Source organism: Pyrus communis, chromosome 5 (assembly GCF_963583255.1).
Source record: "Pyrus communis chromosome 5, drPyrComm1.1, whole genome shotgun sequence".
In the NCBI taxonomy this organism is placed as follows: Eukaryota; Viridiplantae; Streptophyta; class Magnoliopsida; order Rosales; family Rosaceae; genus Pyrus; species Pyrus communis.
In genome coordinates, this window is record NC_084807.1 from 24,124,519 (window position 1) to 24,149,761 (window position 25,243).

The window sequence follows — 25,243 nt, forward strand, 5'->3', positions numbered from 1 at the left end:
GTCCGCCCTGGCGTATGGGGCATAAGCAAGGCACACAGGAAGACCATTTGGGTGAGCCAAGGTGAGCAAATTAAACATGGGGACTCCAGGTTTACGAGTATGGTTGTATGGCCTTTTTTTTTCTTTTTCTTTTTTTTTTTTCAACCCCATCATCTTATTCAGATAAGAATGGAAATACAAATGAGGGGGACATAAAGCCAAGCCTCATTGATGGAAATAACATAGCAAGTAACACGATAAGGGAACCCCACTTACAAAGAAAACACATGAAAAAAAATCATCTAAAACGATAGCTAGTAGAAGCAGAAATATCATGAATATAAGCAGACGCTGCACATGAAGGAACGTTGGTTCCTCTTGCATAAGGCCATGTCCATAATTCCTCTTGTAAGTGGTTCGGACCATCTAGAGTGTTCTTCAACCGTATGAATAAATGATGATGATTTTCACACACATTGTTTAGTCTCTCACATACTCCTCTTTGCTTTTGATCATTGAATTAAATGAATCAAACGAAAACAATGGACAAGATTAAATAGAGGTGTGTGAGAAGTTAAAAAAGTGTGTGTTTATAATTTCCTAAATAAAATGACACAGTATATACGACAATTTCACTCTTTGAAATGTCATAGGTAAATAAGAAGTAAACAAGTTGTATACACTCCCCTTTAATTTGAACTAGAAGAGTCACACTTCTCGTTTCAATATTGAAATAGGTATTAAGCTCGAATATCCCTTTTGTTAAATTACTCTTATGCTATCACTATTTATTATTGCAACTTCCAAAACTACTCTCAATGTATGAGATTCCAGAACCGGAGCTTTAAGTTATTCATGAATGGCCAATTTTTCTAAACGACAATATTATATTTTAATCTAATTCCAATTGTAAAGAAAGAATTCAAACTCGAGTGCATAAGAGATAACGCATCCGAACAAATAATGTAAATACGCTCAGATCCGCATGAAAGAGCAGGTTTAGAATCTCCAAATGAAATTTAAGAATAGTTTTGGTAGTTGCCATTACTTATTAAGGATAAAATGAGAGCTGTGGGCAAGTGGGGAAGCAGACCCAAGGTAAGTAAAAGGTATATGAGTCATATGACCAAGGCCAAGTGTAGCAATTCCATTCACAATTTTGCAGCCCAAGGAGACATTTCTCACGTGGCCAAGAGAAAGTTCCGATTTCCAAGCCATTCATACAAACAAGAAACCCAACAGAGTAAATCACAGAGAAATTAATAACAACAAGAAAGTGCACATGCAGAGAAGAATGTCCAAGAATTTCCAATATTTTAATTCAACAACTCAAATTAGCGTCAATACTGCGAAAGCTTTTCAACCTCTATCTCTCCCTCCTTACCTTTCTGTTGACCCTTCATGCCAGCTGCTAAACCCTAAATTCTACAAATGGCAGCCATGGCTACTAGCTAGCTAGCTGGAGCTTCTTCTTTTTTACGTTCATTTTCTCATAAATTTGAAGCATGTAAATTATTGGAAACTTAAGCGCAGATCCAAAGGTGGAAGGTCCATTTCTGCCCCAACAGTGTAAGTAAAAGCTGATGTCTCCTTGCAATATTCATTTGCATGAAATCTCAGCTTCTCTCCGTCAGATTCGTTTAAAGAGTTTATCGGGAAAAGTTGAAGGGTCTCAATCACTCTCGCCGGCTCCGAAACCTGATTTATTTCTGCAATGAACGGAACATAAAACCACGACATTAGCAAAGAAAAATATTAACTGAGAGTTTGAACACTCGTGATTAGATGTGCGGCCCAGAATTCCGGTGCATACTAGAAAACCCTAAAGTGAAGAACATCAAAAAAGATAAAATTTTTACAGCTAATGATTAATTAACGTACGTTTTGGAGACGGCTTGTTCTCCTGATCTTGACGAATGATATCCTTGTCATCAATAGAAACTTTACGCCGCTTTTGTCTTTCTCTGGCTTTGTGATTCTGAAACCAGTAAAAGACGTTCTTGCTCTCGATCTTTCCATAAAAGCTTAGCTGAGAGGAGATTTTCTGAATCTGATCAGTGCTCGGCGTTCGGAGTCCAGACCTGAACAGGTCAGTCAGCACTTTAACCTGTTCAATGGTTGGATTCCAACGCCCGCACTTGGTTCCACTATTACCATTACCACCGCCACCACCACTGCGAAAACTCGATCCTTTAATGCAAAACCCTGGCATGCCATCGTCCATATTTCAGCTTCAAATGGCTAGAAACAAAACCGGTCTCTGCTGCTGCCTCAGGAACTTCCTTCTTTCTGAGCCCTTGAACTCAAAACAGTGTGAACCCGTGTGCATATATAATACCCTAAAGTGGATCCATTGGTTTTTTTTTTATTATTTTTTTGCGCTACATCTTTTATTGTTTAAATGTTTTGGATTTATTGAAATCAGCACTTTGTTTATACATTTGTCTGCGTTGTTTTTAGGGAATTTGAGATTGAATAATTATGTGGATTTGTTCGGTTTTAATTAATTATCTTTTCCCTGTTTTTTGTGCGCAGGGAGATAGAAATTAGAAATAGAGGGACATGCACGAAAGCTGCCAATGTTCAACATTGGTCGGCGAGTAGACAAGATGAAAGTTTTCACTAAAATACAATTTTACGGTTTGTATATATTTCTTGAGTTCATATGCACAGTATAGATTTTTTTCGGTTTTTTGTGCTTTTCAATTTTATAATTCTCATGCTATGGAACATTAGATAAGAGCAAGTTTGAAAGTGCTTTAAAAAAAAATAATCGTTTTGGAATAACACTTACTATGTATGTGCTTTTTTTAGCAAGTATTTCAAGTGTTTCTAAAAAACGCTTGCATATGTTTCTTAAAAATTTCGTCCTACTTCTTGGCAGAAGTACCTTTTAAAGAATCATTTTCAAACAGTCCAGAATTAATATAGTAAGTCCAAGATAATTAAGACATGTGAGTAAGGCCAAGCATCATAGTTAATTCAGTTGGTGTCTGCTAAAGGTCATACAGAAGAGTGCAAATCTCATGAAGGTAATTATCCAGGGCAAAAAAAGATCGATCGATGCAAGTGGAAGTCAAAATTACACATTGTCTGATTTGGATTGGATGGTTTTGTTCGCAGCAGACTGACAAAGATACTGAGTTAGGTTGACCCTAAAGACTGATCATAGCTCAGTCAAATAGGGTGGGGAAATCGTAAACCTCCTTTTAAGGATGCGCAGTGTGGGAACATAAACAAAGCGACAATAAAGCCACCACAAATTGAAATTTAGGAGGGACAGACAACTCATGACCAGCCAAAAAGGGCAAAGAGAAGAGGAGACATATTGGATTATGTTATGTCATGTGCCTCCTGTCGTAAGCAACTACATCCCCCTTTTTCCAGTCACTCGGTTTGCTTCATCTTTTGCTTTAGGGTTCGAAATATATATTGAAAATTTTAGAAACGCACTTCTCATTTGATAGCAGGCTATCCAATTCTGGGAGTGATCAAAAGTGTAGGTGAAGTTCTGTTCTTTAGGGTTTGTCCCTACACGGCGATTATGTTGAATGAAAAGTCTGAACAATGGTTAAAAGCATGATATATACGCCATGAGATTTGCATGCGATTTATTTTTTTATGTGGAGTTTGAAAGTTTGAACTTTCAAGAAGGAAAAAGGAACTAATTTACGTAATACATGCTATTCTTTTTTGCCGATGAACATATATAAGTTTCATTGATAAACGAGTGCATGACAAAGTGTAGATCAAAGAAACCCTAGCTAGTAGCTAGAGGAGGGTTTTTAATATAAGTGGATCAATCAATTCTAAGAGGAGCAAATAGACATAACCATGAGCAACTAATTAATCAAACAAAGCCAATAATCAAATAGAATGAATCTTAAACATTTGATGAATGAAAATAATTAATTAAAATGAACTATAATTAACATGGGGTGTATGCATGCTATTAATCTTATCAAGTTTTGTATTTTTTATTTTTTATTTAAAAAAAAAAAAAATTCAAACTCGAAATTTATTCCAATACTTAAAAAGAAAATAAAGTTAAACTAGGAACGGTAATATTTAGAACCTTATTGATTACTTCAAAACGAGGATAATGGTTCATGATCCATTTAATTCAGACGTTTGTGACAAAATCCCAAGAAAAGTCTTCGAGCATGCATGGTTTGATCTCTCAAGATTTTGAATAGTATTTAATATATGATTTGTTAATTGCTAGTCAAGATCGAAGAGCAATTTGGCCAAATTGTGTTGCGCACTTTCAACAATTCCCGATGATGTTCGCATTCACGAGTAAAATATTTGTCTGTTTGTACTTGGCACAATAGTTTGCTGACTGCTGTCTGTGAATGTGGTCTTCTATCTAACTCCTTGGACTCTTAATTAATTAGTGCCAAACTAAGTAATCTAGTTAATTAGTGAACAGGCTATGCAGGTAACAGGTGATCAGTGAGTTATGACTCTGATAATATATGTGATCATCAGGATATATACCAAATTTGGATAGATCATGGGTTTATTTAATTTGTTTAATCCTGGTAATACCGCACTAGGGTTTTTGCTGGGTTGGCATAAGCACTAGGGTTTGCATTTGGCTGGGTAAGTGCCAACCCACGATCATCGTCATCTCGATCATGTCTCCTTTGGAAGCAACTTTTGCCCCTCTTTCTGCTTATGCAGATGAATAATATTTGCTAGAACAGAGAGTTCCTAACCTAGGTAATGGTTAGACAAGTTCAAAATCTCTTTTAAACTTCTATACTGGACTTGTATTCGTCAAAATATTTTATTCTTTATAATCATGCACATGCATTGGTGGAATCAAAATTTTATATACAGAATGATGGTTGCGTGATGATATAGAATGAACTATTTTGGGGTCAAAAGGAACCCAATGCTCCCACCCTTTCTCCTCTAATGTCCACGTGCAAAGTCTGTCGTAATTTTTTTACGCCGGACAACTCTCCACATCCTTACATAAAATATATCCAATTGCCTATGACATCTTTTGAGTCTAACATGTAGACAATTCTTAATAGGTGAGACGTGAACCTGTACAATCTTGACTATGATACCATGTTTGAATGAAATATCCAATGCAAAATCATATAGGGACGGGTGGAGAAGCTTAAAACTTTTTAAGATCGTATACTAAACTTTCATCCTTCTATGTGACATTCTCATGCTCTCTCAACAGATTTAGTGTTTAAGAACATGATTATCTTAAGGAACGCATGCTTCTCGATCAAAGCATTTCACTAACAACATTTGACTGAAAAACCCAACTTCCAAATCTTAGAACAAAACATTTGAAACTAAGCCAGTTCCCTATTGTTAACCATAAAGAGAGTTAACTTGGAAGGGTGAGATTGGTAAAAGTGCCACGGTGTCCTGTTTGTCTTTTGTGTTTGTCCATCTATCTAATCTATCTACAAAGCTATAAACCTTTTGATACAATGTTTCTGGAAAAGAGTCGGGAAGATGTTTATGTTATGGTGAATGTGAGATTCGAGAAGTCATAAGCTAGAATTAGGGCACGCGTAAAATCCAGGCCGTCCCCTAAAAATCCTGCCTTCTTTTCTACTTTCTTGTCTTCCATTTTTGCTGCTGCAGTGGAAGCTTCACCGCCATCATCCCAGACAAAAAGGCCAAAAGCCAACCCCACTCATATCAAACCCTTATTTTTTATATTTAAGGATAGAGAATATGATTTTGGGGGGAAAAGGATCCAATCATATATACTAGTTGCCTGCTACCTGACTTCTCATGAATGGCAAAAGGCCAAAATCATTAGATTATTAGGTTTCAAGTAAACCCACTAACATAATTTTGGTTGTTATCAATTATGATCGTGCATATGCACAAGTATTGTTCTGGTGATTAGAGTCATTTTCTTCAACCCATTGTGCCACGAGTTTAAATCGTAGTAGAAATTCAAATTGCTTGTATTCAAAAGGAAAAAATATTCAATATATATGCATTTTAGTTGGTTTCTGTTAATTGTATGAGAATGTGTTATATTTACCCATCGCAAACCATATTCATTCATAACTCAGCTCACTCTATGACTCTCTCCAACCCCGGGCTAAATGTCAAATTTCCCCCCTATTCCCACCCCCCCCCCCCCCCCCGCCCCCGCAAAAACCCAACCCAACCCAAGCCAAATCTTTGGGCTAAAAGACAAATGCCAATTGAGGTCTAAATTCCCCTCAAGAAATAGCCCAGAAACGCGTGGACTCTCCCTTTCCCAGCCCACTCTCGGCCCGATCATGCGCCCAATTCGCTGCACGCAGGCTAAGCCCTTCAACGTCCGACAGGGTGGGCCCCGCTATCAGCGCATATGTCGGCCACCAAACCCAACCCATCGAATATAATCAAATCTAACGGTAAAAAAAAAAAAAAAGATCTAACGGCCCAAATTTAAATCCAACGGCTAAAATAATTAAAAAAAAATTACTTAACTCAAAATTCACTAAAAAGAGTGACCCAAATGCACTTGCAAATGAAGGAAGAAGGGGTTAGGGAGCCAGAGAGGTTCGAAATAAATTTGACACGGGAGGACCTCAACAAATACATTCCAGAGAGGAAGAAGTACTTACGTTGAAAGTTTGGTGAAAGTTGAACGATTGATGAAAGTTGAAGGCTTGCTTTGTGGAAAGATTTAGTGATTTTTCAATATTTATCAAAATTTAAATATTTTTACATTAAAATGTTCATAAAATTAAGGGTAAAGTACAAAAAACTACCTCAACTATTGACATCACGACACTTTCATACCTCATCTTTTAAAATTGACAATGTTATACCTCATCTTTAGAATTTGGTCCAATGTTATACCTCATTTACCTTGTCCATGAATTGGTCAGTTAAATGCTGACATGGCTTGATCCGAAGCCCAGTTCCTTGCCGAGATGGATTTCACGTGGCACCACATCCAATGTTTCCCCGCCAAATGGCATCCACGTCAGAAAATATATTTGGTTTTTTTTTTTGGGTAATTTGAATTTTCCCGCCCAAAAAAAAAAAAAAAAAAACCCTGTGATATACCATTTTAAGCACATATTATCATCCTTAAGCACATATTATATCATCCTTGACCTCAAATTTGAAAAATCTCACCCAAAAATAATGATATAACCACAACAATAACAAAACAAGTGTATTCAAACACAAACTACTCATCATTTGCAAGAAAAATATGAAATAGACCAAATTAAGCATAAAACCTGCTTAATTATCCAGAAATTGTTAAACCTGTTAAAAAAACTAACAGAATTCATCTAGCATCTCCAACCAACATTACAAAACCTACTGAATTCATAAAAACCTACTACATCATCCATTCAATTCACAAAAGACCTATTGGATGCATAAAACTTATTCTAACTTCACAATTCTTTTACAAAAAACAACCATCTGTGCAAAAAACGTGGATGTGGCTGGGTTGGTTGGTATTTTTGTGCTTGGTGCCTTTGGATGATTCAGTTAGTGGATTGCTTGGTCTTTCTCTGCTTGGTGCTTCTAGGTGATTCAGTTATTGATTGTGATGCCTAAATCCAAAGTTTATTTAGAGACCAAGCAAGCTTTTTAACTAAATCCAAATGTTTTACAACTAAGGAAATGGTTAAGTTTTTACCTTTGTTTTCCTTGTCCTTTTTTAGGTGCAGTTTGTCCTTGAGCAGATGTGGATGCCTACAAAGTAAAAAATGATGTTAAAGGATTAAGAGTGTAATATGATGTTAAAGGTTTAAAAAACCATATAAAGTAGAAAATGTTACCTGTTTGTCCCTTGGAGGAAGATGTCTATGATGGGTTCTTGCATTATGACCTTCCTTTTTACATATGGTACATTTCAAAGTGACTTGCAATTTTCTTCCTAGCTTAAGTGGCTGAGGAGGACCTTGAGGATTATTTGTTGGGTTTGTGGGAATTTGTTCACCCTTATTGTCCCTCTCAACAGCTTCCTTGTTTCTCTTCTTCCTCGGCCTTCCAGGTTGCCTTGTATATGTAGGAGGCAATATTGGTAGTTTATTAGTTTCCTCCCACAAAGACATCTTATTCATCGGCATTACTAAATGAGAATACACCTCCAAGTGCCGCGCCTTCGAATAATAAGCATCGACATAGTCTTCCGGTTTTTCTCTCTTGAAATTTATGGCCGATATTGCATGGTTGCGTAGGATTCCTGTCAAGGGCATACTTTCTGCAAGAACAGGTTTTCTCAACCAAGTCAACCACATATTGCTCCCCCCTTCCAGCATCAACTTGAAATTTAAAGCCCCCTGACCATTGTGCAATACATCTGCCACTTTGAATTTTGGCTTCCTCCAACTTTTTCTTGATTTTAGGACAGAGATCTCCAACTTTGTTCACAATTATATCCCTTTTCATCTGAATTCTCATTATCAAGAGTGTGTGAATAAGGAGCAACATGGTGACAATATGTTTTTGTCTCAGTATAAGTAAGACATCATTGAAACTTTCACAGAGATTGTTCAGCAACATGTCATACTTGGGATGTGTTTCAAAATGGGACTTGCTCCAATGATGTGCAGGCAATTCACCAACCAATCGTAGGCCTTTTTCATCAAGCTTCTTCATATCCTCTATTGCTTTTTTGAAGTAGGCAATTGTTGTTGTTCTGGCTATTGACCACAAAGCATCCTTCAATGTTTTCCCTTTGAACAATTTTCTGAAGTTGGTATACAAATGTCTCATGCAAAATCTGTGGTGGGAATTAATGAGGACTTTTTTAAAGGTCAGAATTAACCCATTTTGCTGATCACTAATAAATCTCCATCCCCCTTGATTGACAATCCCAACATCAACGGCCAATAACTCTAAGAACCAAATCCAACTAGACTTATTCTCCATTTCTACAACTGCATACGCTATAACCAATGTTTCATCATTTGGGTCAATGCCAACAGCACAAAGTTGCTGACCTCCATATACACTTTTTAAATGACACACATCTAATCTTATCAATGGTCTGCACCCTGACTTAAACCCCTCTTTACAAGCCCCCAAGGACACATATATCCCTTGGAACTTCCCTCTATCCAACTTCACCTTCACTTTGCTTCCAAGGTTAGTCTTCTTCACTTCCTCAGAAAAGTCCCACAACTTTGTGTACTGCTCTGCATGTTTTCCCTCAATGATCTTTAAAGCCCTATCTAAAGCCCTGTAAGCCTTCCTCTTTGTACAACCGTGATTCCACTCTGATTCAACAGTTGCCAAAAAGGAATCCACATGCCATTTGAGATTCAGTTTTATCCTATCCATGTACAAATTAGTCAGCAAAAGGGACTTCATATTCTTGTTTGCCCAAGTTCTCCCCAAGTGTGTTCATCAAGTATGGTCTTGATCTGTATATTGTTCGAACCGTACATTTTTCCAACACAACACTTCCAAGGGCACCCTTTTGCACACTTTGCTATAACTTTCAATTTCTCATTCCTAGGAAAATGGATTTCTCCATATCCATTCACTAGGGAATACATGATGACAGCTCGCTTGAATTGGACATGATCCCTGAAAACAAACCCAAGTGTAAGAGTGGGATATGTTTTCTTATTGAACTCTGGAAATCACTCATGTTTTTTGCCTCTTTCATCATCTGAAGAGTGTACACTCTCAAAAGCATCAGAGTTATAGTCTAAATCATCAATCACATTTTGTTCCATATTTGCAGTATCAAATTCTTCTTCCCTTTGCTCTTCTTCTCTTTCTCGGCTTTGCTCAGATTGCCTTACACTTCTTTGCTCATAATCCCTTTCATCAAACTTGGAAAACACTGGGTTATCAGCATCACTCCCATATTCACTCTCTTCAAAGTCACTATCATCTTCTTCAGTAGCTTCTTCATTCTCTTCTTCAACATTCCCTTCCAAACTAATAAGTACATCAAAGAATACTTCAGTATCCCCCTCGCCTACATCCCCCTCTCCTACATCCCCTTTAGTATCATTTTCTCCTACCTCAGCCACATATTTCGCCTTACTCTTATCTGGCCCTTCACAATTTTTCTCTTTCTGACCATTCCCTTCTTCAGCATTTATCTCTCCTACCTCAGTCACACATGTTTGCACTACTTGAGATGTGCAACAATCATCCACTTATGGCCCTTCAATAGCTAGCAAGCCCTTATATCCTATTAGTTTAAGTGTTGTTGGCCCAACATTCTCATCTGAACTACTTATCTCCTCAATAACCACTTTACTTGGACCTGTCACTTCTATGGACTTCAGAAACTGTTGCTCTTGGGTTACGGCTTTTTCTATCGTCAATTCTTCGATGTACATCTCAATCACTTTATCTTTTAGAACAAAATTGAACATGGACTGAACATCGAAATCACTTTGAATCTGCTTCAAACCATTGGAAAGGTTCATGTTGGGAATCTTGAAATAATAGTTCATGAACGTCTCAATGTATCCAACTGCCTCTACCATATCATATATCACCAGCAGTGACATGAGGTCTTTATCACAGTTATCTATATATGTCACTTTTCCCCCAACGTACATGTAATAACTTATCTCCTCACCATGATGCAATTCAATAGAGAATAGTTCTGGAAAAACTGAAATTCACAAAAACAAACCCTAATTAAGAGCCAACAACAAACATAAGCAATTGTTTTTAACCTAACAAACCATTCTATATGCAACTAATGCACAACATTCTATATGCAACTAATTGCATTTTAAAAGCTAACAACAAAAACCAATGCACAACATTCTATATGCAACTATATGCAATTGCAACAAACCACAACTAAAAGCAAATAGCCAAAGCACATTAACCATTTCTCAACAACAACAAACCAAGCAACAAACCACCTTATCTTCACAAGAATAAACAAAGTAACAAACCCACTATCCAACCACCTTATCTTCACAACAATAAACAAAGCAACAAAGCAACCAACCCATTATCCAACAACTCAGTAACCATTTCGAATTAAGAAAGCATAAACCACATTTTCAAACAAAGAATAAACAATGCTAGAAGAATAAACAAAACCCACATTCAATCCATTCCAACACCGTAGGAACCATTTCAAATTAACAAAGCATAAATCCACCTTTTTAAACAAGAATAAACAAAACCCACATTCAACCCATTCCAACACCTCAGGTACCATTTCGAATTCACAAAGCATGAACCCACATTTTCTACATTTTGAATCATCAAAAGCACAAAAAATTTACAATAGGTAGACGTATTTTTGTCAGGATCATCGCGCACGTACCACTCCATGGCGAATCCTTCGATTTTCCTTCAAAGCCAATGGAACCCAGATGAAAGCCCTTTTCCAAAACAATCCTAGATCTGAAAACCTCATAGCCGCTGCCCCTTACTCTGACTTTGGGTTAGCGGCAGCCCGCATCTTACCTTTTTGCTAGCCCTTTTCCCTCTTCCCATCCCGTTCCCACCCTCTACATTTTCCCTCTCTCCCCACTTTGTCATGCAACTCCTCATTCTCTTTCCTTTTTCCCTGCGATACCATCATCCCTTCCACGTGCCTCAATTCCTTCCCCTCCCTTTCACGTGCCTCGATTTCCTCCCCTCTCTTTCCCTTACTTAGCATATCCCCCTCCCAATTTCTCTCCTATTTTCTCAACCTGTCTCTTTTGATTTGTCCCCTCTTACTGGCTGTTTTTTTATCCATCTCTTGCACGATGGTAGAGTGCCCCATCTCTCCAAAGATGGTGGCCTGCCCCATCTCTACTCAAATGGTAGTGCACCTTAATCCCCTATTGTCGGTGGTTGTGGGCTTGAGCAACGTTTCATTCAGTAACTTGATTTCCCCACTTTTGGTTATCCTCTGATTTCTCTTCCATTTCTCACCCCTTATATGTTCCCTTTTTTTTCCCTCCTACTGGTTGTTTTTTTATCCATCTCTGCTCAATGGTTGTGGGCTTGAGCAACATTTCAATTAGGGAACTTTGTTCTTTCCACTTTTGGTTATTGTCTAGTTCCAACCTATTTCTTGGTATTGTGCACCAGATTTCTAATAGCTATAAATGAACCTCAATTCCCTAACCCATAATACAAATGTAGCCCTCAAGACTCTCTTTTGCCGTCATTTTGCATGTTTTTAATTGAGAAGTTCGACTGAGCTCTTGTGTACGCTGCCTATCGCGAGATCGGATTGTCGCTCATTCAGTTGAAGGTGTGCAAAACAAAATACTTGGGTTCGGCGCAATGATTTGCCCTACCTCCTTCTTTAATTCTGAATTCATGTCCTACTTCGCCGACATTGGAATTATGTTGTTGGTTTCGGGGTAGCTGTGAGCAGTAGCGGATCCATAATTTTAAAGTTGGAGGGTCCCAATAATAAAGGTCAAAAAATTAATAGACAAAAATAACATTGAAAAGTTTAATTATAACATTGGAGTTTTATTCTCAAGCCTCTTTCAAGATTATTCAAATAGAGGGTGTTATTGGCTGTGGTGAAAAATCTTTCCATGTTTCTTATTTTTACATTACACAATTGATAAAAAAAACACAAAATATATACCAATTAACCAATAAACAAAAATCCCATCTAAATTCCAATAATCACATGAGTATACAAACATAAAACATATCAATAATCATATCAAATAATTGACTATAAACCTCCATCAATATCTAATATAATTTCATTGAGATTAGATTAGAATACCAAAAAACTTCCATGAATTTTGAACCAAATGGTGGTGGTGTGGAGATTTGAAACAAATTGAGGTATGATATTGGAGCAAAGTTTAAATATGGGATCGGGTAGGATTTAGAATTTTAGGGTTTTGAAAATTAGGGAACTGGGGATTGGGTGAATATGTGAAAATCAGGGCAATGGGATGGGGGAAGGGATGGGAAAGAGTGGGACTTGGGGGACGTGCTAGCTGGGAATTTAAAACAAAATATACACTAACGACTAAGTTTTGTATATTGTTTTAATTAAAAAAAATTAAAACAGTTGACCAAAACGAGCGTTTTGGGCCAAGCCTTAAAAAAGAAAACTTTTTCACGCGGTCGTCTTCTCCTAAGACGCCTCTGCTCAATCGTTGCAGCTTGCACACACAAGCCTACCTCCTCGAGTGCGAGGGGTCCCTGAAAAATTTCAAGCAACGATTAAGGGTTGCCGAAGGGTCCTGGGACCTCCTAGGTCCCTCTATGGGTCCACCACTGGCTGTGAGTTTTGGCTGTTCCTTTTGGGTTGCAAGTTAATTGGTGATAATTTTCAATTTTGCTTTAGGTTTGATGATATTGTTGATATGTGCTTTAGATTGTTTTTTATTTGGAGCAATTAAAGGTATGTATATGGTACGATGTACGGGTGAGCAATGGTAATTTTATGCTACGAAATTGGTGGTGTGGGTTGTCGGCCGCTTCTGGTTTCCTAATAGCTGCGGCGGGTTGTCACCACCTAGGTTTTAAGGGTTTTCTCTATTAGTCATTTTTGGGCCTTTATTATTTGAAGTGTGACATCCCGTCCCGAGATTATAAAAAACGTACGTATGAATTGACCATTTTACCCCTAGTTCGTTACATTTACGTTTAGTGTTGTTTTGTGTGGTGTGGCATGTGTTGGACCACACACACACACTCACACACACTGTCTCTATCTCTCCCGTGATTCCCTCTCCCTCTGTCTCTTCTCTCTCTCTCTCCCGAGCTCTCATTTCTTCTTCTTCCTTCACACTTGTACGGACAAACCCAAAACCCTTCAAACCATCCCAGATCGAGGAAACTAAGGACACCTTCGAACTCGTGAAGCTCGTACGAGTGCAACCATACCATTTTCAGGTGAGAAATCCTTCGTTTTCATGTCGATTCGAGGTAGTCCGATTTAGGTACTATTCATGCAAACTTAATCTAGCATGTTTTTGGGATTTTGAAGCTTGTAGATGTCTTAGTGAGGTCCCAAGGAGCCTCGGAGTGCTTCGTTGGACAAATTTGGACGTCGGGATAGCTTGGTTCAAAGTTTGGCCGAAGCTTTCGAGGCTTTTTCCGGCGAATCCACGGCGAGTTAGGGGTCGAGGCAGGTATGGATGTGTTCGTCTCGTCAATACCTTATTTTGATATAAAGTACGTCGAAAATGGTTAAGAAATGAAGAAGTTATGACACTTTGAAGTTTACCCAGAAATTCCGGCAAAACACTCACCTTCGGCGAAACCAGTCCGGCGACGCGAGGAAGAAGACGCGCGCGTGGGCAGCGCATATACAGGGCGCGTGAGGGCGCGTGAGACCTCCAAATTGAGTTCTAAAAATTGTCACGTGTTCGTGACGTCGTGTAGATCACCGTGGTATATTCACACACCCAAATTGAGCAACGTATGAGAAAGTTGTTGACGAATGTTTGTGTATGTGCGTTTAAATGATGATTTTATAATTATTCTTTTATAGGTGAAACTTGTACGGACGACGAATGTAACCAAACTAGGCGTGAGGGTTACGAACCGGCTACTTATCAGTGAGTGGGCAGTTATTTTTCAGTATATATATACGTATGCTTGACGTATTTCCCAGAAAACGTATTTTAAAAGAAATACGAATTAAATATCATGTCATTTATGCATCATATTTTAATATTTGCATTACCATAATTATGCATACTGTTGCATGGTGCTGAGGAGGCCCAGGTAAGCTACATTTGACATACATTTGATATACATTTGATATACGTATGAAATACGTTTGGAATATGATTGAAATATGATGAATTATACGATTGTGATATGATTGAAATATGATTGAGATATAATTAAGATACGATTGAGATATTATGCTGATAACGATCATGAGATATGATTGAGATATGAAGAATGATATGATAGAGATGCTTAGAGAGCTCATAACCTGCACCTCCGGTGTTAGTGCTCCCGCCCTGAGCAGGGCACAGTCCTTCACGTGATGTTCACCTCCCGCACCATATGCTCAGCTTGGATCCAAGCTAGGTGCACAGGCCTGTCGTACAGACCACATTAGGTGGTTCCGACTCGTAGGTGACCCGCGATTATTCGCACAGCCTTCACGTGATCGTAGCACTAGAGCGTATATATATACGTTACACCCAGTCCTGTCGTACAGACCACTTTAGGTGGTTCCGACTCATGGGCAGGTTCAGTTGTTCAGTTATTAAGTTTGTGATTTGAGCTATATATGCAGCCGTACAAGTCACGTTAAGTGACTCCGGCTGCCAGATGTTATGTTGTTGATGTGATGAGATGATTATGAGCTATATATGCAGCCGAGGGCTGAGTTGATTGTGATGAAATGATTATGAGCTATATATGCAGCCGAGGGCTGAGTTGATTATGATGAGTTAATTATGAGTTATATATGCAGCCGAGGGCTGAGTTGATTAGAATGAAATAGTATGAGCTATGTTTATAGCCGAATGTTGAATTGATTATATGTTATTCCATCATATTCACATAGAGATGATGAGCATTCTGTTATGATACTTGGCATGACATACATTCATATTGTCTAGCATAATTTGAGATATATTACGTATATGAGTATATACTTTATTTCTGGGAAACTATACTTGTTTTACGGCGAGGGGTTAGTATATTCAAAGAGAAAAGAAGGTTCTGAATAATTTTGTTTTGCTGACCCACTCAACTTTGTTTTGCGCCCCTCCAGGTTTAAGATATCAGAGCTTGGTGGCTACGAGGAATCCAACGGTGTTCTGACAGAATGGACAAAAATTAGGACTCACCTTTGGGTGTTTAATCTTAGAAATTGTATCTTTAAAGCTTCCGTACTGTGTAAATGGTTACGTCACTCTCACGTGACGGCCAGCATGCCCTCCTTCGGGACGGGGTGTGTCATGAAGCCCATGTGGAGGCTCTTTTTTCTTTTTTCTTTTTTTTTTTTTTGTTTTGTTTTGTTTTTTTTTTTTTTGGGCATTGAAACCCTTTTATTTGGTAGGACATATTTGTAAGTTGGGATGGTTTGGAAAGATTTTTCAGTATGTTCAGAAAATGAGTAGTACACAAAGTGTTACTATACAATTTGAAGGACACTTGAAAAAAAAAACTACAGTCCAATTTCATAATGACATGTGATGTATTGTCTCGTATTCCGATCAAACTAAAAAATCTCTCGTAGGATGGAGTCTAGGTCCGTTCTTGTACCAAGTTGACCTACATGCTTCTTACTCATTGGGAAACTATCATGGAAAGCAGGGCATGTACTATGAACCCAAATACACTCTGCAAACAAACTATGCTCTAAGTTAGCAATGGCATCGTCAAGAAACTTGGCCTCTCGAAGAAAATTGGGAATGCCAAAATTATTTAAAGCCTCCCAAATTTATCAGCAAAGGAGAAGAAATTTACAGAGAGTGTTGAATATTAGTTACAAGCCAGTCAAGAAAGTAGGGGTGTGTATTAGGAAGGATTTTTATCACCAATGGTCCCTGAGATTAACCAAACTCATCATTTTGGTCTCTCACTTTCAAAATCAATCAATGTTGTCCCTGACATTCACCACTACACATCAATTTGGTCCTTCCGTTTAGATTCTGTCAACTATTTCTGTTAGTTTGCATGTGGGACCCGCATATCCAATAAAATGGTGACATGTGGATTACACAAAAGAAGAGTTTTTATCAAAAATGGTCTCTGACATTAATCAAACTCCTCATTTTGGTCCCTGAGTTTCAGAAATCGATTAATTTGGTCCCTGACTTTCACTACTGCATATCAATTTAGTCATTCCATTCAAATTTCGTCAATATTTTTTGTTAGTGTGATAATATGGTCCCACTGGTCCAATCATATGGCGCCACATGGATTAACTATGAAAAAAAATAATTTTTTAAGATTTAAAACTAAAAGTACCATAAGAAATTAAAAACTAAAACTAAAAGAAAAATAAAATATTAGTTTCTTATAATTAATCCACTTGACACTATATGATTGGACTAGTGGAACCACATCAGCACACTAACAAAAAATATTGACTAAATTTTAATGGAATGACTATTGATGTGCAATAGTGAAAATCAGGGACCAAATTTATTGATTTTTGAAACTCAGGGACCAGAATGAGAAGTTTGATCAATGTCAATGATCATTTGCGATAAAAATCATTCTTTTGTATAATCCACGTGTCACAATTTTATTGGATTTGTGGATCTCACATACAAACTAACAAAATAATTAACATAATCTACACGGAATGACCAAATTGACGTGTGGTAACGAATATCAAGGACGATATTGATTGATTTTGAAACTGAGGAACCAAAATGATAAGTTTGGTCAGTCTCATGGACCATTTGTGATAAAAAAACTCTATTAAGAATTAGGGAACATTTTATTCTGGGTTTGATGAAATAAACTACAAGGTCGAAGCTTCACAAAACGGTACATAAACAGGGTACGAACCATGCAATTAGCTCCAAAAATGATCGTGTTTCTAGCCAACAGTTAAGGCGGTAGCGAAAAGATTGAAATCCTACCTATATTTTCTATGAAAAAAAATATTACACCCTTCTCTGCAAACAAAGACCCCGTTCCCACAGCAGGTCATATATCCTTAACAGATTACTTTCAAAGGTAGAATTTCATGATTCTGTAAGCGAAGGCATTACAGAACCTGAGCAGCTGTGTTCAATTTTTCGGCTAGGGTGAGCTGTGTCCTTGTTATGCTTGACAAATACAGTAAGAGCAAGTTGTCCTGCAAGCAACAAAACAATAGTACAAGTATATGGTCAAAGAAACGCTCGCAAAACTGATAACCTAGTAGTAAAATTTGCAACTGGACCATTGCGAACATGTTGATGAACCATTTTGCACGATTTTCTTATAACCGACAACAGGAAGCTGTGAACGCCACTGATAATAGATAAATAAAGTAAATAACTATCCTAAACTGTATCCTACAACAATATGAACAAAAATATATAGTACCTGTAGGCTGTCATTGATAAGCTTATCAAAAGCTGAGGGAGACAGTTTCGGAAGAGATGCAATTGTATCAAAAAGAAATCTCCCTATAGTGTTATCTTGTTCAGCACGGCCTTCCTGAAAACATGATCCGTCATTATATTTAAGGTACAAAAAAGGAAAGAAACGTAAGAAGATTAAGCCTCCTTACTAACCACAACATTGTCAACATATTTGTAAACATCATCAATTAAAGCTAGAAGTCTCTCCATCGAGGCTTCCATTCCTTCCAGATCAGTTGGGAGTTTGTCAACCATTGGGGTCTTTAAAATATCATCTGCCATCATGGAAAAGTATATTATTTCGAATCAGATCGACATCATGCATAAATCTCAAACAATCATATCCAAAAATTAGTAGGAAGCAATGAGTTCGACCAATATACAGAATAAAAACTCATAAGTGGCAGTATGAAATAAACTTCAATGAAAAAAGCAGCACAGCAGCATCCATTTTTAAAACCTCAAACTCCATCAGCATTTTTATCTATTACAAATGATACCCATGTGTTCACAATACACATACAAACTCACAATAAAGAGGTCGTGTGTTTGATTTGTTACATTAAGTACAGGACTCTTGAGTACAAGGTGAGTCGTAAGCATCTCAATGCATCTCGGTGGTCATATCCAGATATCCCATCCAACGGAAGTAAAATATGACCCAGTGAGTTGTATACACACTTGTGTGCTAATATAGAATAACAGCTCCTAAAATGCAATGCTTGACTAACAGAGCGCATATATCATTTCATGGAATGGTAACATCATAAAGCGAATATCTTTTGGCTATAGGCCATTGGACAACTGAGACCATAAACAAACTGTTCCTTATGGACAAGTCGAACCCCCAATTTTAAAAAAAAATTGTAATTCACTTATTTGTACTACTTCTCAGAATAACTAGTTCCTTCGAGTTTCCTCCAAAACACAGCACACAAGTTACTTCAGTTTCATCAAGTCAGAAAACTATAGAGGGAAGATCAAGTGAGTGTTTTTGGTGTATGAGAACCAATATGGCCCAAATATGATACTACAAACAATCAAAGTTGAGAGGGTTAAACTTACATCCAACTCGCTCAGCTTCAACCATGCGAAGATCAAGAGGAATTTCTTGAAACTGAGCTGCACGTTGACGATCTCCAAGAGACAAATTCACCGAAACATAAGCTTTTATGGTACCCACTCCATTAATGAATCCAGTATCAACAGTCAAATGAACTGGGTTGGGAGCTTCTCTAGAATAGAATTCATGGAACAATGCGCTACCACCAGTAACTCCAAGACCAGTCGAATACCTACAAGTAATCATGAAGGCACCACAATAAGCATTCCAATCAACTTGAAAGCTTACAAATCTCTATTAGTTATATGTTTAAAATACACTGGCATGAACTTGGAAATTCGCAAAACTATCATTCGGGAGAACAGAGTTCGCGTTCTAACGTGTCCAATGACATACGAGAATGTTCCCTATTCCTTTTATGAATTCGTATTTGGCTATCAAGCTTACGCATTGGACAACCTAGAAGGCTTTATATATTTGGCTACCAAGCTTAGGCACTAGTTACAGGTTCCGCACCAAATTAAACGTAAATTACACAGAAGAAGCAACATTCCACCAGAATGAATATCATTATTAAACATGAAATAATTCGAATTCGCCAATAAAAACTGCTTGAAAAAGTTGCACGATAAAACTAAGAAACCTAAAAACAACAGAAAAGATAGCGACATTTACCATCCAACAATGACTTCCTTCGGATTCACCTTCTGGTGGGATATCAACATATTGTGATGGTACTCAATATCTAAAGCTACCTGCAAATTTGACACCGGAAGAAATATCACTAAAATTCTATCGCAATTTTCCCCATTTAACCACAATTTTCTCACCAACCAAATGGGGGGAAAAACCCAAATCACTGAAGAAGAACCTGCTCGGCGCTCATATGAGGAACAGCGTATGAGTTTCTGATGTCAACAGTGCCGTCAGGCAGGACGGAACCGAGGAGCGTGCCGATGACGCGCTCGGACTGGTCGGGACGCCTAACGTAGCAATCGCAGATGTTGAATATGACGAGAGGATGAACCTTCGCCGACAAGCTCGACGACGGAGACGTGGAGAACTGTAGCACAGTGTGCTCGATCGCCGCCATTCTGTCTCACCGCCGATGGATCTGGTTTTTGCTTTTGGGCTTAAGAGAGTGCAAGCGAGAAAGCACGGTGGATGGCACGACCACTAGGGTTTTGGGGGGGAGAGAGAGAGAGAGAGAGGAGACTATTGGAATTTTACCTTTTTTTTTTTTTTTTTTTTAAGCTTTACTTTGTGCCACAATAAAAAGCCCAACGGTCACATTATATGTAATGCATCAAAGTGGTCTAATGGGCCTATCTTGGCCCAAATAGGTTCTAGCTCAAGTAAATCTGGCACAAATCTGCTACAAGAGATTTGAAGCCACTTTCATCCCCCTCATTTCAATCTTAAAATAATCTCTCTACCAAATCTCATATTATTGGATTAATTTTGATTGCTAACATCATTTAAGGTATGTTAAAGGGTAGAAGTGGATCTAACTTCTACATTTTAACTCATGGTGAGGCTTAGCTCCTCCCTTCACCTTCATAGTGAATATAATATCGTTTGTTCAAAACAAAAAAACAAAAAAAAACTTGTCACTTCCAATTTTTTTGAAGAAATATCGATATTCACTAAAATAACTCTAACGTGTGTGTCATTTACGTGTACAAACCACGAATTTCAATATAATGTAAAAACAACAACTCCAAAAAAACTAAACTAACAGCTAAAAAAAAAATCATAACAATTTTTCTTTTTACTGACTTGCTCGATCCGTCTAATCAACAAACGTCGGCTTTCGCCTTTCAGCAATTGGGTGATGCCAGGACCCATTTCCCAGCATGCACCACGCAACCACGGTCCAGCTCAATTGAGCAAATTATTGCATGAGCGATTGTGAAATTTGAAGTCATATGTCGCGCATGCTTGATGCCAATGGTATATTTGGTGGAGCAGGCTCTGATGTTTTGTTGATAAGTCCGTACAAGGAGGGCCATGACATTATTTCATTAAATTATGAATGCTCAGTCACTCGTATGAATTTAATTAAGTTTCCAATATTCTGAAGTTCCTTCGAATCATTATGGCATGTTTACTTAAAACGACAAAATTTTATGGTTCAGATTATTAAAAGATGGGGACTTTAAGACAAAAGAGAGAAGATTGAGAACACTACTCTTTGGTAGTAAATGTATGGTAAGTAGGTTTTTTAGCTAAAATTATCTTCAAAATTATCATAACTTCTCGTTTTGATCTTTAATATTTGAAATTGGTAAAAGTGGTCTCTGAGTTTGTTCACCATCAATCATTTTGATCATTTCGTGAAAAATCTCCGTTAAATAATAACCAAAATAACAAAAATACCATGAATTTTTGTCAAATTATTAGTCCATTGTTTATTAAGTTGAGGTATTTTTATAATTTTAAACCTCATTTAACAAAAATTTGCACGAAATGATCAAAACGAATGATGATTGACAAAACTCTTACCACTTTTATTGATTTAAAATTTTAAGAACCAAAATAAGAAGTTATGTCAATCTTAAGAACCAAAGTGGTAAATTGAACTCGAGATTATGATGCTCATCATCTATGCTAAAGAGGTAAAGTAGGATCAGCCTCACATTAGACTAACCATAATAATATGATTCAATTTCGCTTTTGATGAGAATCAAATTTAAAACCGTATACTTACTAGCGAAGATAAATATTACTATTATTAAGTGGCAATGCAAATGCAAATGAAATGTGGTTTTGTTTACGCGGGACCAGTGAATTACTAAACATGAAATCAAGCTCAATTAACAAGAAGACACCACCACATCATCGTTGGCTAGGTGGCTACCTAACTTCAACAACCCCTCACCCTCTCCCTCTTATTCAATTCCCAAGTGAATAAAAAACAATCAAATTTTTTTGTCTTCTTGCTAAATGTTTTGTGGTGAAATAAAGGTTGGTGTTCTTTCTGAATTGAAAAATACATAAATTCACAGCCACTAGATACAAAGGAAATGAGCACTCACATCAGACGGACGGGATTGGTGGGGCCTCTCCCTAAAAAAGAAGGAACAGAGGGCCCCTTGATTCTTGATACACATCCATCAACACACATGCTTTTGCTTGCTCACATCACAATTAATTTAACAGCTTAATCCCTTAATTACGTACAAAATACGCTTAAAACAACAAGCATTACAGATGAGAAATAACACAAACTTGATCGAAGATTGGCATGAAAGACGATCATAAAACCGATTTAAGATGTAAATTAACAGTAATCACTTGGACTTGAAAGGGATGGCCCTGATCACAACCACGTGGTACAAAGCTGCAAGTGCTGCCCCAATGAACGGTCCAACCCAGAAAATCCACTGCCAACATTAAAATTATATACTCAAAAGTTAGAAACAAAAATTCAGAATCCATTAATCCGTTTTTGAAATTGGATAATTAAAAGCGCTTTTGTGGGGAAAGCACTTCCATTTGATAAAAGCACTTTTGGGATCAGGAGGGCTTACGTGGTCATCCCAGGCATGCTGCTTGTTGTAGATGATGGCAGCGCCAAGACTCCTGGCTGGGTTGATGCCAGTTCCGGTGACGGGGATGGTGGCCAAGTGCACCAAGAACACGGCGAACCCAATTGGCAACGGAGCCAAAATCTGGTCAAAACCCATTCAAAATTCATAGCCAGTTAATCACCAAACCAAATTAAACGCCAACAAAATAATAAACTCAGGAAGTTCAAGCTCAGCTAGGCAAATGATCCAAGACTAGACATGCGTACCGGAACATGCGAGTCTCTGGCGCTACGCTTAGCGTCGGTGGCGGAGAAAACGGTGTAGACGAGGACAAAGGTGCCGATGATCTCAGCACCAAGTCCTTGACCCTTGGTGTAACCATGGGCAACAGAGTTGGCACCACCGCCCAGCATCTCGAAGGTGGAGCTCTTCTCGAAGCCCTTCACGACGGCGGCACCGGCTATAGCTCCTAGGGTCTGCATAACTATGTAGAACAACGCCCTGGTCAGCGACAGCTTCCTGGCCAAAAACAGCCCGAAAGTCACCGCCGGGTTTATGTGACCACCTGAGATATAAACAATAATCACCACCGTTAATCAAGATTTACTTATAATTAAGAACGGATTAATGACACGGCTGCTTTTTTTGGGGGGAAATTAATTACCGGAGATGCCGGCGGTGCTGTAGACGAGGGCGAAGATGGTCCCGCCAAAAGCCCAAGCGATGCCCTGAATCCCGACCGTTGTGCACTTCGACTTCGACTTGACGACGCCCATCACCGTCAAGATTGTGATGTAGAGGAACAGGAAAGTGGCGATGAACTCGGCGATCCCGGCCCTGTAAAACGACCATGACGTCAGCTCACCGGGCTCGAACAGTGGAGCCGGCGGTGGCTCCTTGTAGTCTTTCCCTTCGTCCTGGGTCTGAGCCGAAGTACCGATCGGCTGCCTCTCCGAGAACTTGTTCGCTCCCAGCCTAACATCCTCTTCCTTGCCCTCCATTCTCGCTCTCGAACTCTCGGCGACTGATGACCGTTGGATCTTTGTGATCTGAGAGTATGAGTTGGTGTGGGTGTGATTTGAGTGGGTTTACAGAGTGGGAGTATATATAGCACGGCCAGCGCACCCAGTTTTGGAAGCTGGTGAAGTGAGGGAGGGTGGTGGCGGGACCCAACGGCTCTATTAATTTTGATTTTATTTTATGTTTTTAAATTTTATTTTTATTATCATGTGGCCGACCAATGATATTCTAGCACTTCATTAGCTTTCACGGAAAGTGACGTACGTGAATGCGGTAATGAAAATAAGGGGAAATATAGGTTATTTTCCACGTGGCAGATTGTGTTCGCGAATTGCTTGAGATAAAACTGCACCGACCAATCACATCATAAACAGTGTAACAGCGCTTTAGACTCTGCATATTTCAATTGATGACATGAGACAGACCAACGGGTCTACTCTTTGAATTTTGGTTTCTTTGACAAAATTTTGGTATCTAACTGTTACTAAAACGTGGGTACGGTTATGTTTCAATCGATTTTGGTCTCAATTCGTAATAAGTTTAAGTTAGAGCAAAGTTGTGAGGTGCGGTTTGCTCTAGAAAGCACATTTTTAGTGTTAAAGCCGAATCAAACGTCTAAAATTGATTTGATAACTAAATTTGTATATGTTCTTCACGTTAGTTATCTGTGCACGAGTAAAGTGACTTTTAATTGTTTTTTTTTCTTTTCAAAATGAGATAAGTTGGTGATTTTGTCACGGTAGTCCACGTATTTGGGAGCTAAGAAAACACATAAAGACGTTTCAGCATTCCCTAACCATCATTGTGTGATTTTTCAACACCAAAAACCAAGCTTAGGACGTGCCGTTTAGTATACGGACTTGTAATTCGTCACAATCTCTAGCAAAATTCGACATCTACTATATTATATAGTTAAGTTAATATTTCAGGTTATAATATTAGTAAATACACCGTCATTACTGTAACATTCAAACCAAAAAAGAAAAAAAGCACACCAATCTCTGGCAAACTATGATGCTGGACGTGATCATTGATAAGTCTGGTGGAGCGCAGATGATCATGCTTGGCTCGTGTTTTTAGTTAAATCCATTTTTGTGCAAATTGCAAGGTGGGCAGTTGGTAAAGAAACCTTCAATCATTTATCTTGTGATGTGTTTGATTCTCTCGATCAATTTAATTATGTTATGTTTATATAAAAATATGAACCCAGCCCGATACTGCAAACACTCAGAGACTCTCGAACTGCTCTGCACGCTGACAGCTCCTTCTTTTGCTTAAACAGCGTATTAACAAGGCTGTAACGGAATCATGGAATTAAGTATGCGCAAAAAATATATAAAAAACTTGTCAATGCATTTGTAATGGAGCCTCGTTAGTTTAATTATGTACTAATCGCAATTCGCATGACATTTTTGGATGGAAAGAGTTATTGATACTTCAAAAATCTTATTATATACTCCTCATATATTTTTCTTTCTAAATATAAAAAGTAAAAAAATGTAGAATACGAATTTTAAAATGCTAATAACATTTTTCTTCTGGATAATGAAAAATAATGTCGCATGTGGTTATTACATTTAATCATCTCCCATTCTTTATGGGATAAATGTTCCCTCTATTTTGTTGTGGCCCAGAATTTGTGGGGTACCTGAAATTTTGAGGCAGCACATGGATGGAGCTTG

General features: G+C 38.1%; 5 protein-coding genes across 5 annotated transcripts; all 5 read right to left on the minus strand.

The window, feature by feature from the left end:
- Positions 1-1,491: 1,491 nt before the first annotated feature.
- Positions 1,492-2,203, minus strand: LOC137734452 (WUSCHEL-related homeobox 7-like). Its single transcript, XM_068473717.1, has 2 exons — positions 1,861-2,203; positions 1,492-1,688 (listed from the first exon to the last, which is right to left on the minus strand). Exons 1-2 carry the CDS (start codon positions 2,201-2,203, stop codon positions 1,492-1,494), a joined length of 540 nt encoding a protein of 179 aa, XP_068329818.1.
- Positions 2,204-8,040: 5,837 nt separating this feature from the next.
- On the minus strand, positions 8,041-9,270 carry LOC137734453 (uncharacterized). Its single transcript, XM_068473718.1, has one exon. It carries the CDS (start codon positions 9,268-9,270, stop codon positions 8,041-8,043), a length of 1,230 nt encoding a protein of 409 aa, XP_068329819.1.
- A 305-nt stretch (positions 9,271-9,575) lies between these two features.
- LOC137734454 (uncharacterized) lies at positions 9,576-10,463 on the minus strand. Its single transcript, XM_068473719.1, has 2 exons — positions 10,167-10,463; positions 9,576-10,055 (listed from the first exon to the last, which is right to left on the minus strand). Exons 1-2 carry the CDS (start codon positions 10,461-10,463, stop codon positions 9,576-9,578), a joined length of 777 nt encoding a protein of 258 aa, XP_068329820.1.
- Positions 10,464-17,366: 6,903 nt separating this feature from the next.
- LOC137733857 (eukaryotic translation initiation factor 3 subunit F-like) lies at positions 17,367-20,218 on the minus strand. The gene is made up of 6 exons (XM_068473053.1): positions 19,880-20,218; positions 19,684-19,763; positions 19,011-19,240; positions 18,099-18,220; positions 17,908-18,021; positions 17,367-17,674 (listed from the first exon to the last, which is right to left on the minus strand). Exons 1-6 carry the CDS (start codon positions 20,099-20,101, stop codon positions 17,585-17,587), a joined length of 858 nt encoding a protein of 285 aa, XP_068329154.1. The 5' UTR covers positions 20,102-20,218; the 3' UTR covers positions 17,367-17,584.
- A 1,739-nt stretch (positions 20,219-21,957) lies between these two features.
- LOC137733856 (aquaporin PIP1-2) lies at positions 21,958-23,631 on the minus strand. The gene is made up of 4 exons (XM_068473052.1): positions 23,206-23,631; positions 22,808-23,106; positions 22,542-22,682; positions 21,958-22,394 (listed from the first exon to the last, which is right to left on the minus strand). Exons 1-4 carry the CDS (start codon positions 23,540-23,542, stop codon positions 22,302-22,304), a joined length of 870 nt encoding a protein of 289 aa, XP_068329153.1. The 5' UTR covers positions 23,543-23,631; the 3' UTR covers positions 21,958-22,301.
- Positions 23,632-25,243: the final 1,612 nt, after the last annotated feature.

What these genes read in the sequence shown, in the direction of transcription:
- LOC137733857 (XM_068473053.1), bottom strand. Translation starts at nt 20,101, where the DNA reads ATGGCGGCGATCGAGCACACTGTGCTACAGTTCTCCACGTCTCCGTCG. An exon ending in AAGGAAGTCATTGTTGGATG is followed by an intron (nt 19,241 to 19,683) that starts GTAAATGTCGCT and finishes GATTACTTGTAG; the next exon opens with GTATTCGACTGGTCTTGGAG. An exon ending in AATATGTTGACAATGTTGTG is followed by an intron (nt 18,022 to 18,098) that starts GTTAGTAAGGAG and finishes TCATGTTTTCAG; the next exon opens with GAAGGCCGTGCTGAACAAGA.
- LOC137734453 (XM_068473718.1), bottom strand. Translation starts at nt 9,270, where the DNA reads ATGGATAGGATAAAACTGAATCTCAAATGGCATGTGGATTCCTTTTTG.
- LOC137734454 (XM_068473719.1), bottom strand. Translation starts at nt 10,463, where the DNA reads ATGTCACTGCTGGTGATATATGATATGGTAGAGGCAGTTGGATACATT. An exon ending in TAAGTAGTTCAGATGAGAAT is followed by an intron (nt 10,056 to 10,166) that starts GTTGGGCCAACA and finishes TGTGTGACTGAG; the next exon opens with GTAGGAGAGATAAATGCTGA.
- LOC137733856 (XM_068473052.1), bottom strand. Translation starts at nt 23,542, where the DNA reads ATGGAGGGCAAGGAAGAGGATGTTAGGCTGGGAGCGAACAAGTTCTCG. An exon ending in CAGCACCGCCGGCATCTCCG is followed by an intron (nt 23,107 to 23,205) that starts GTAATTAATTTC and finishes TTTATATCTCAG; the next exon opens with GTGGTCACATAAACCCGGCG. An exon ending in CCAGAGACTCGCATGTTCCG is followed by an intron (nt 22,683 to 22,807) that starts GTACGCATGTCT and finishes GGTTTTGACCAG; the next exon opens with ATTTTGGCTCCGTTGCCAAT.
- LOC137734452 (XM_068473717.1), bottom strand. Translation starts at nt 2,203, where the DNA reads ATGGACGATGGCATGCCAGGGTTTTGCATTAAAGGATCGAGTTTTCGC. An exon ending in GAACAAGCCGTCTCCAAAAC is followed by an intron (nt 1,689 to 1,860) that starts GTACGTTAATTA and finishes CGTTCATTGCAG; the next exon opens with AAATAAATCAGGTTTCGGAG.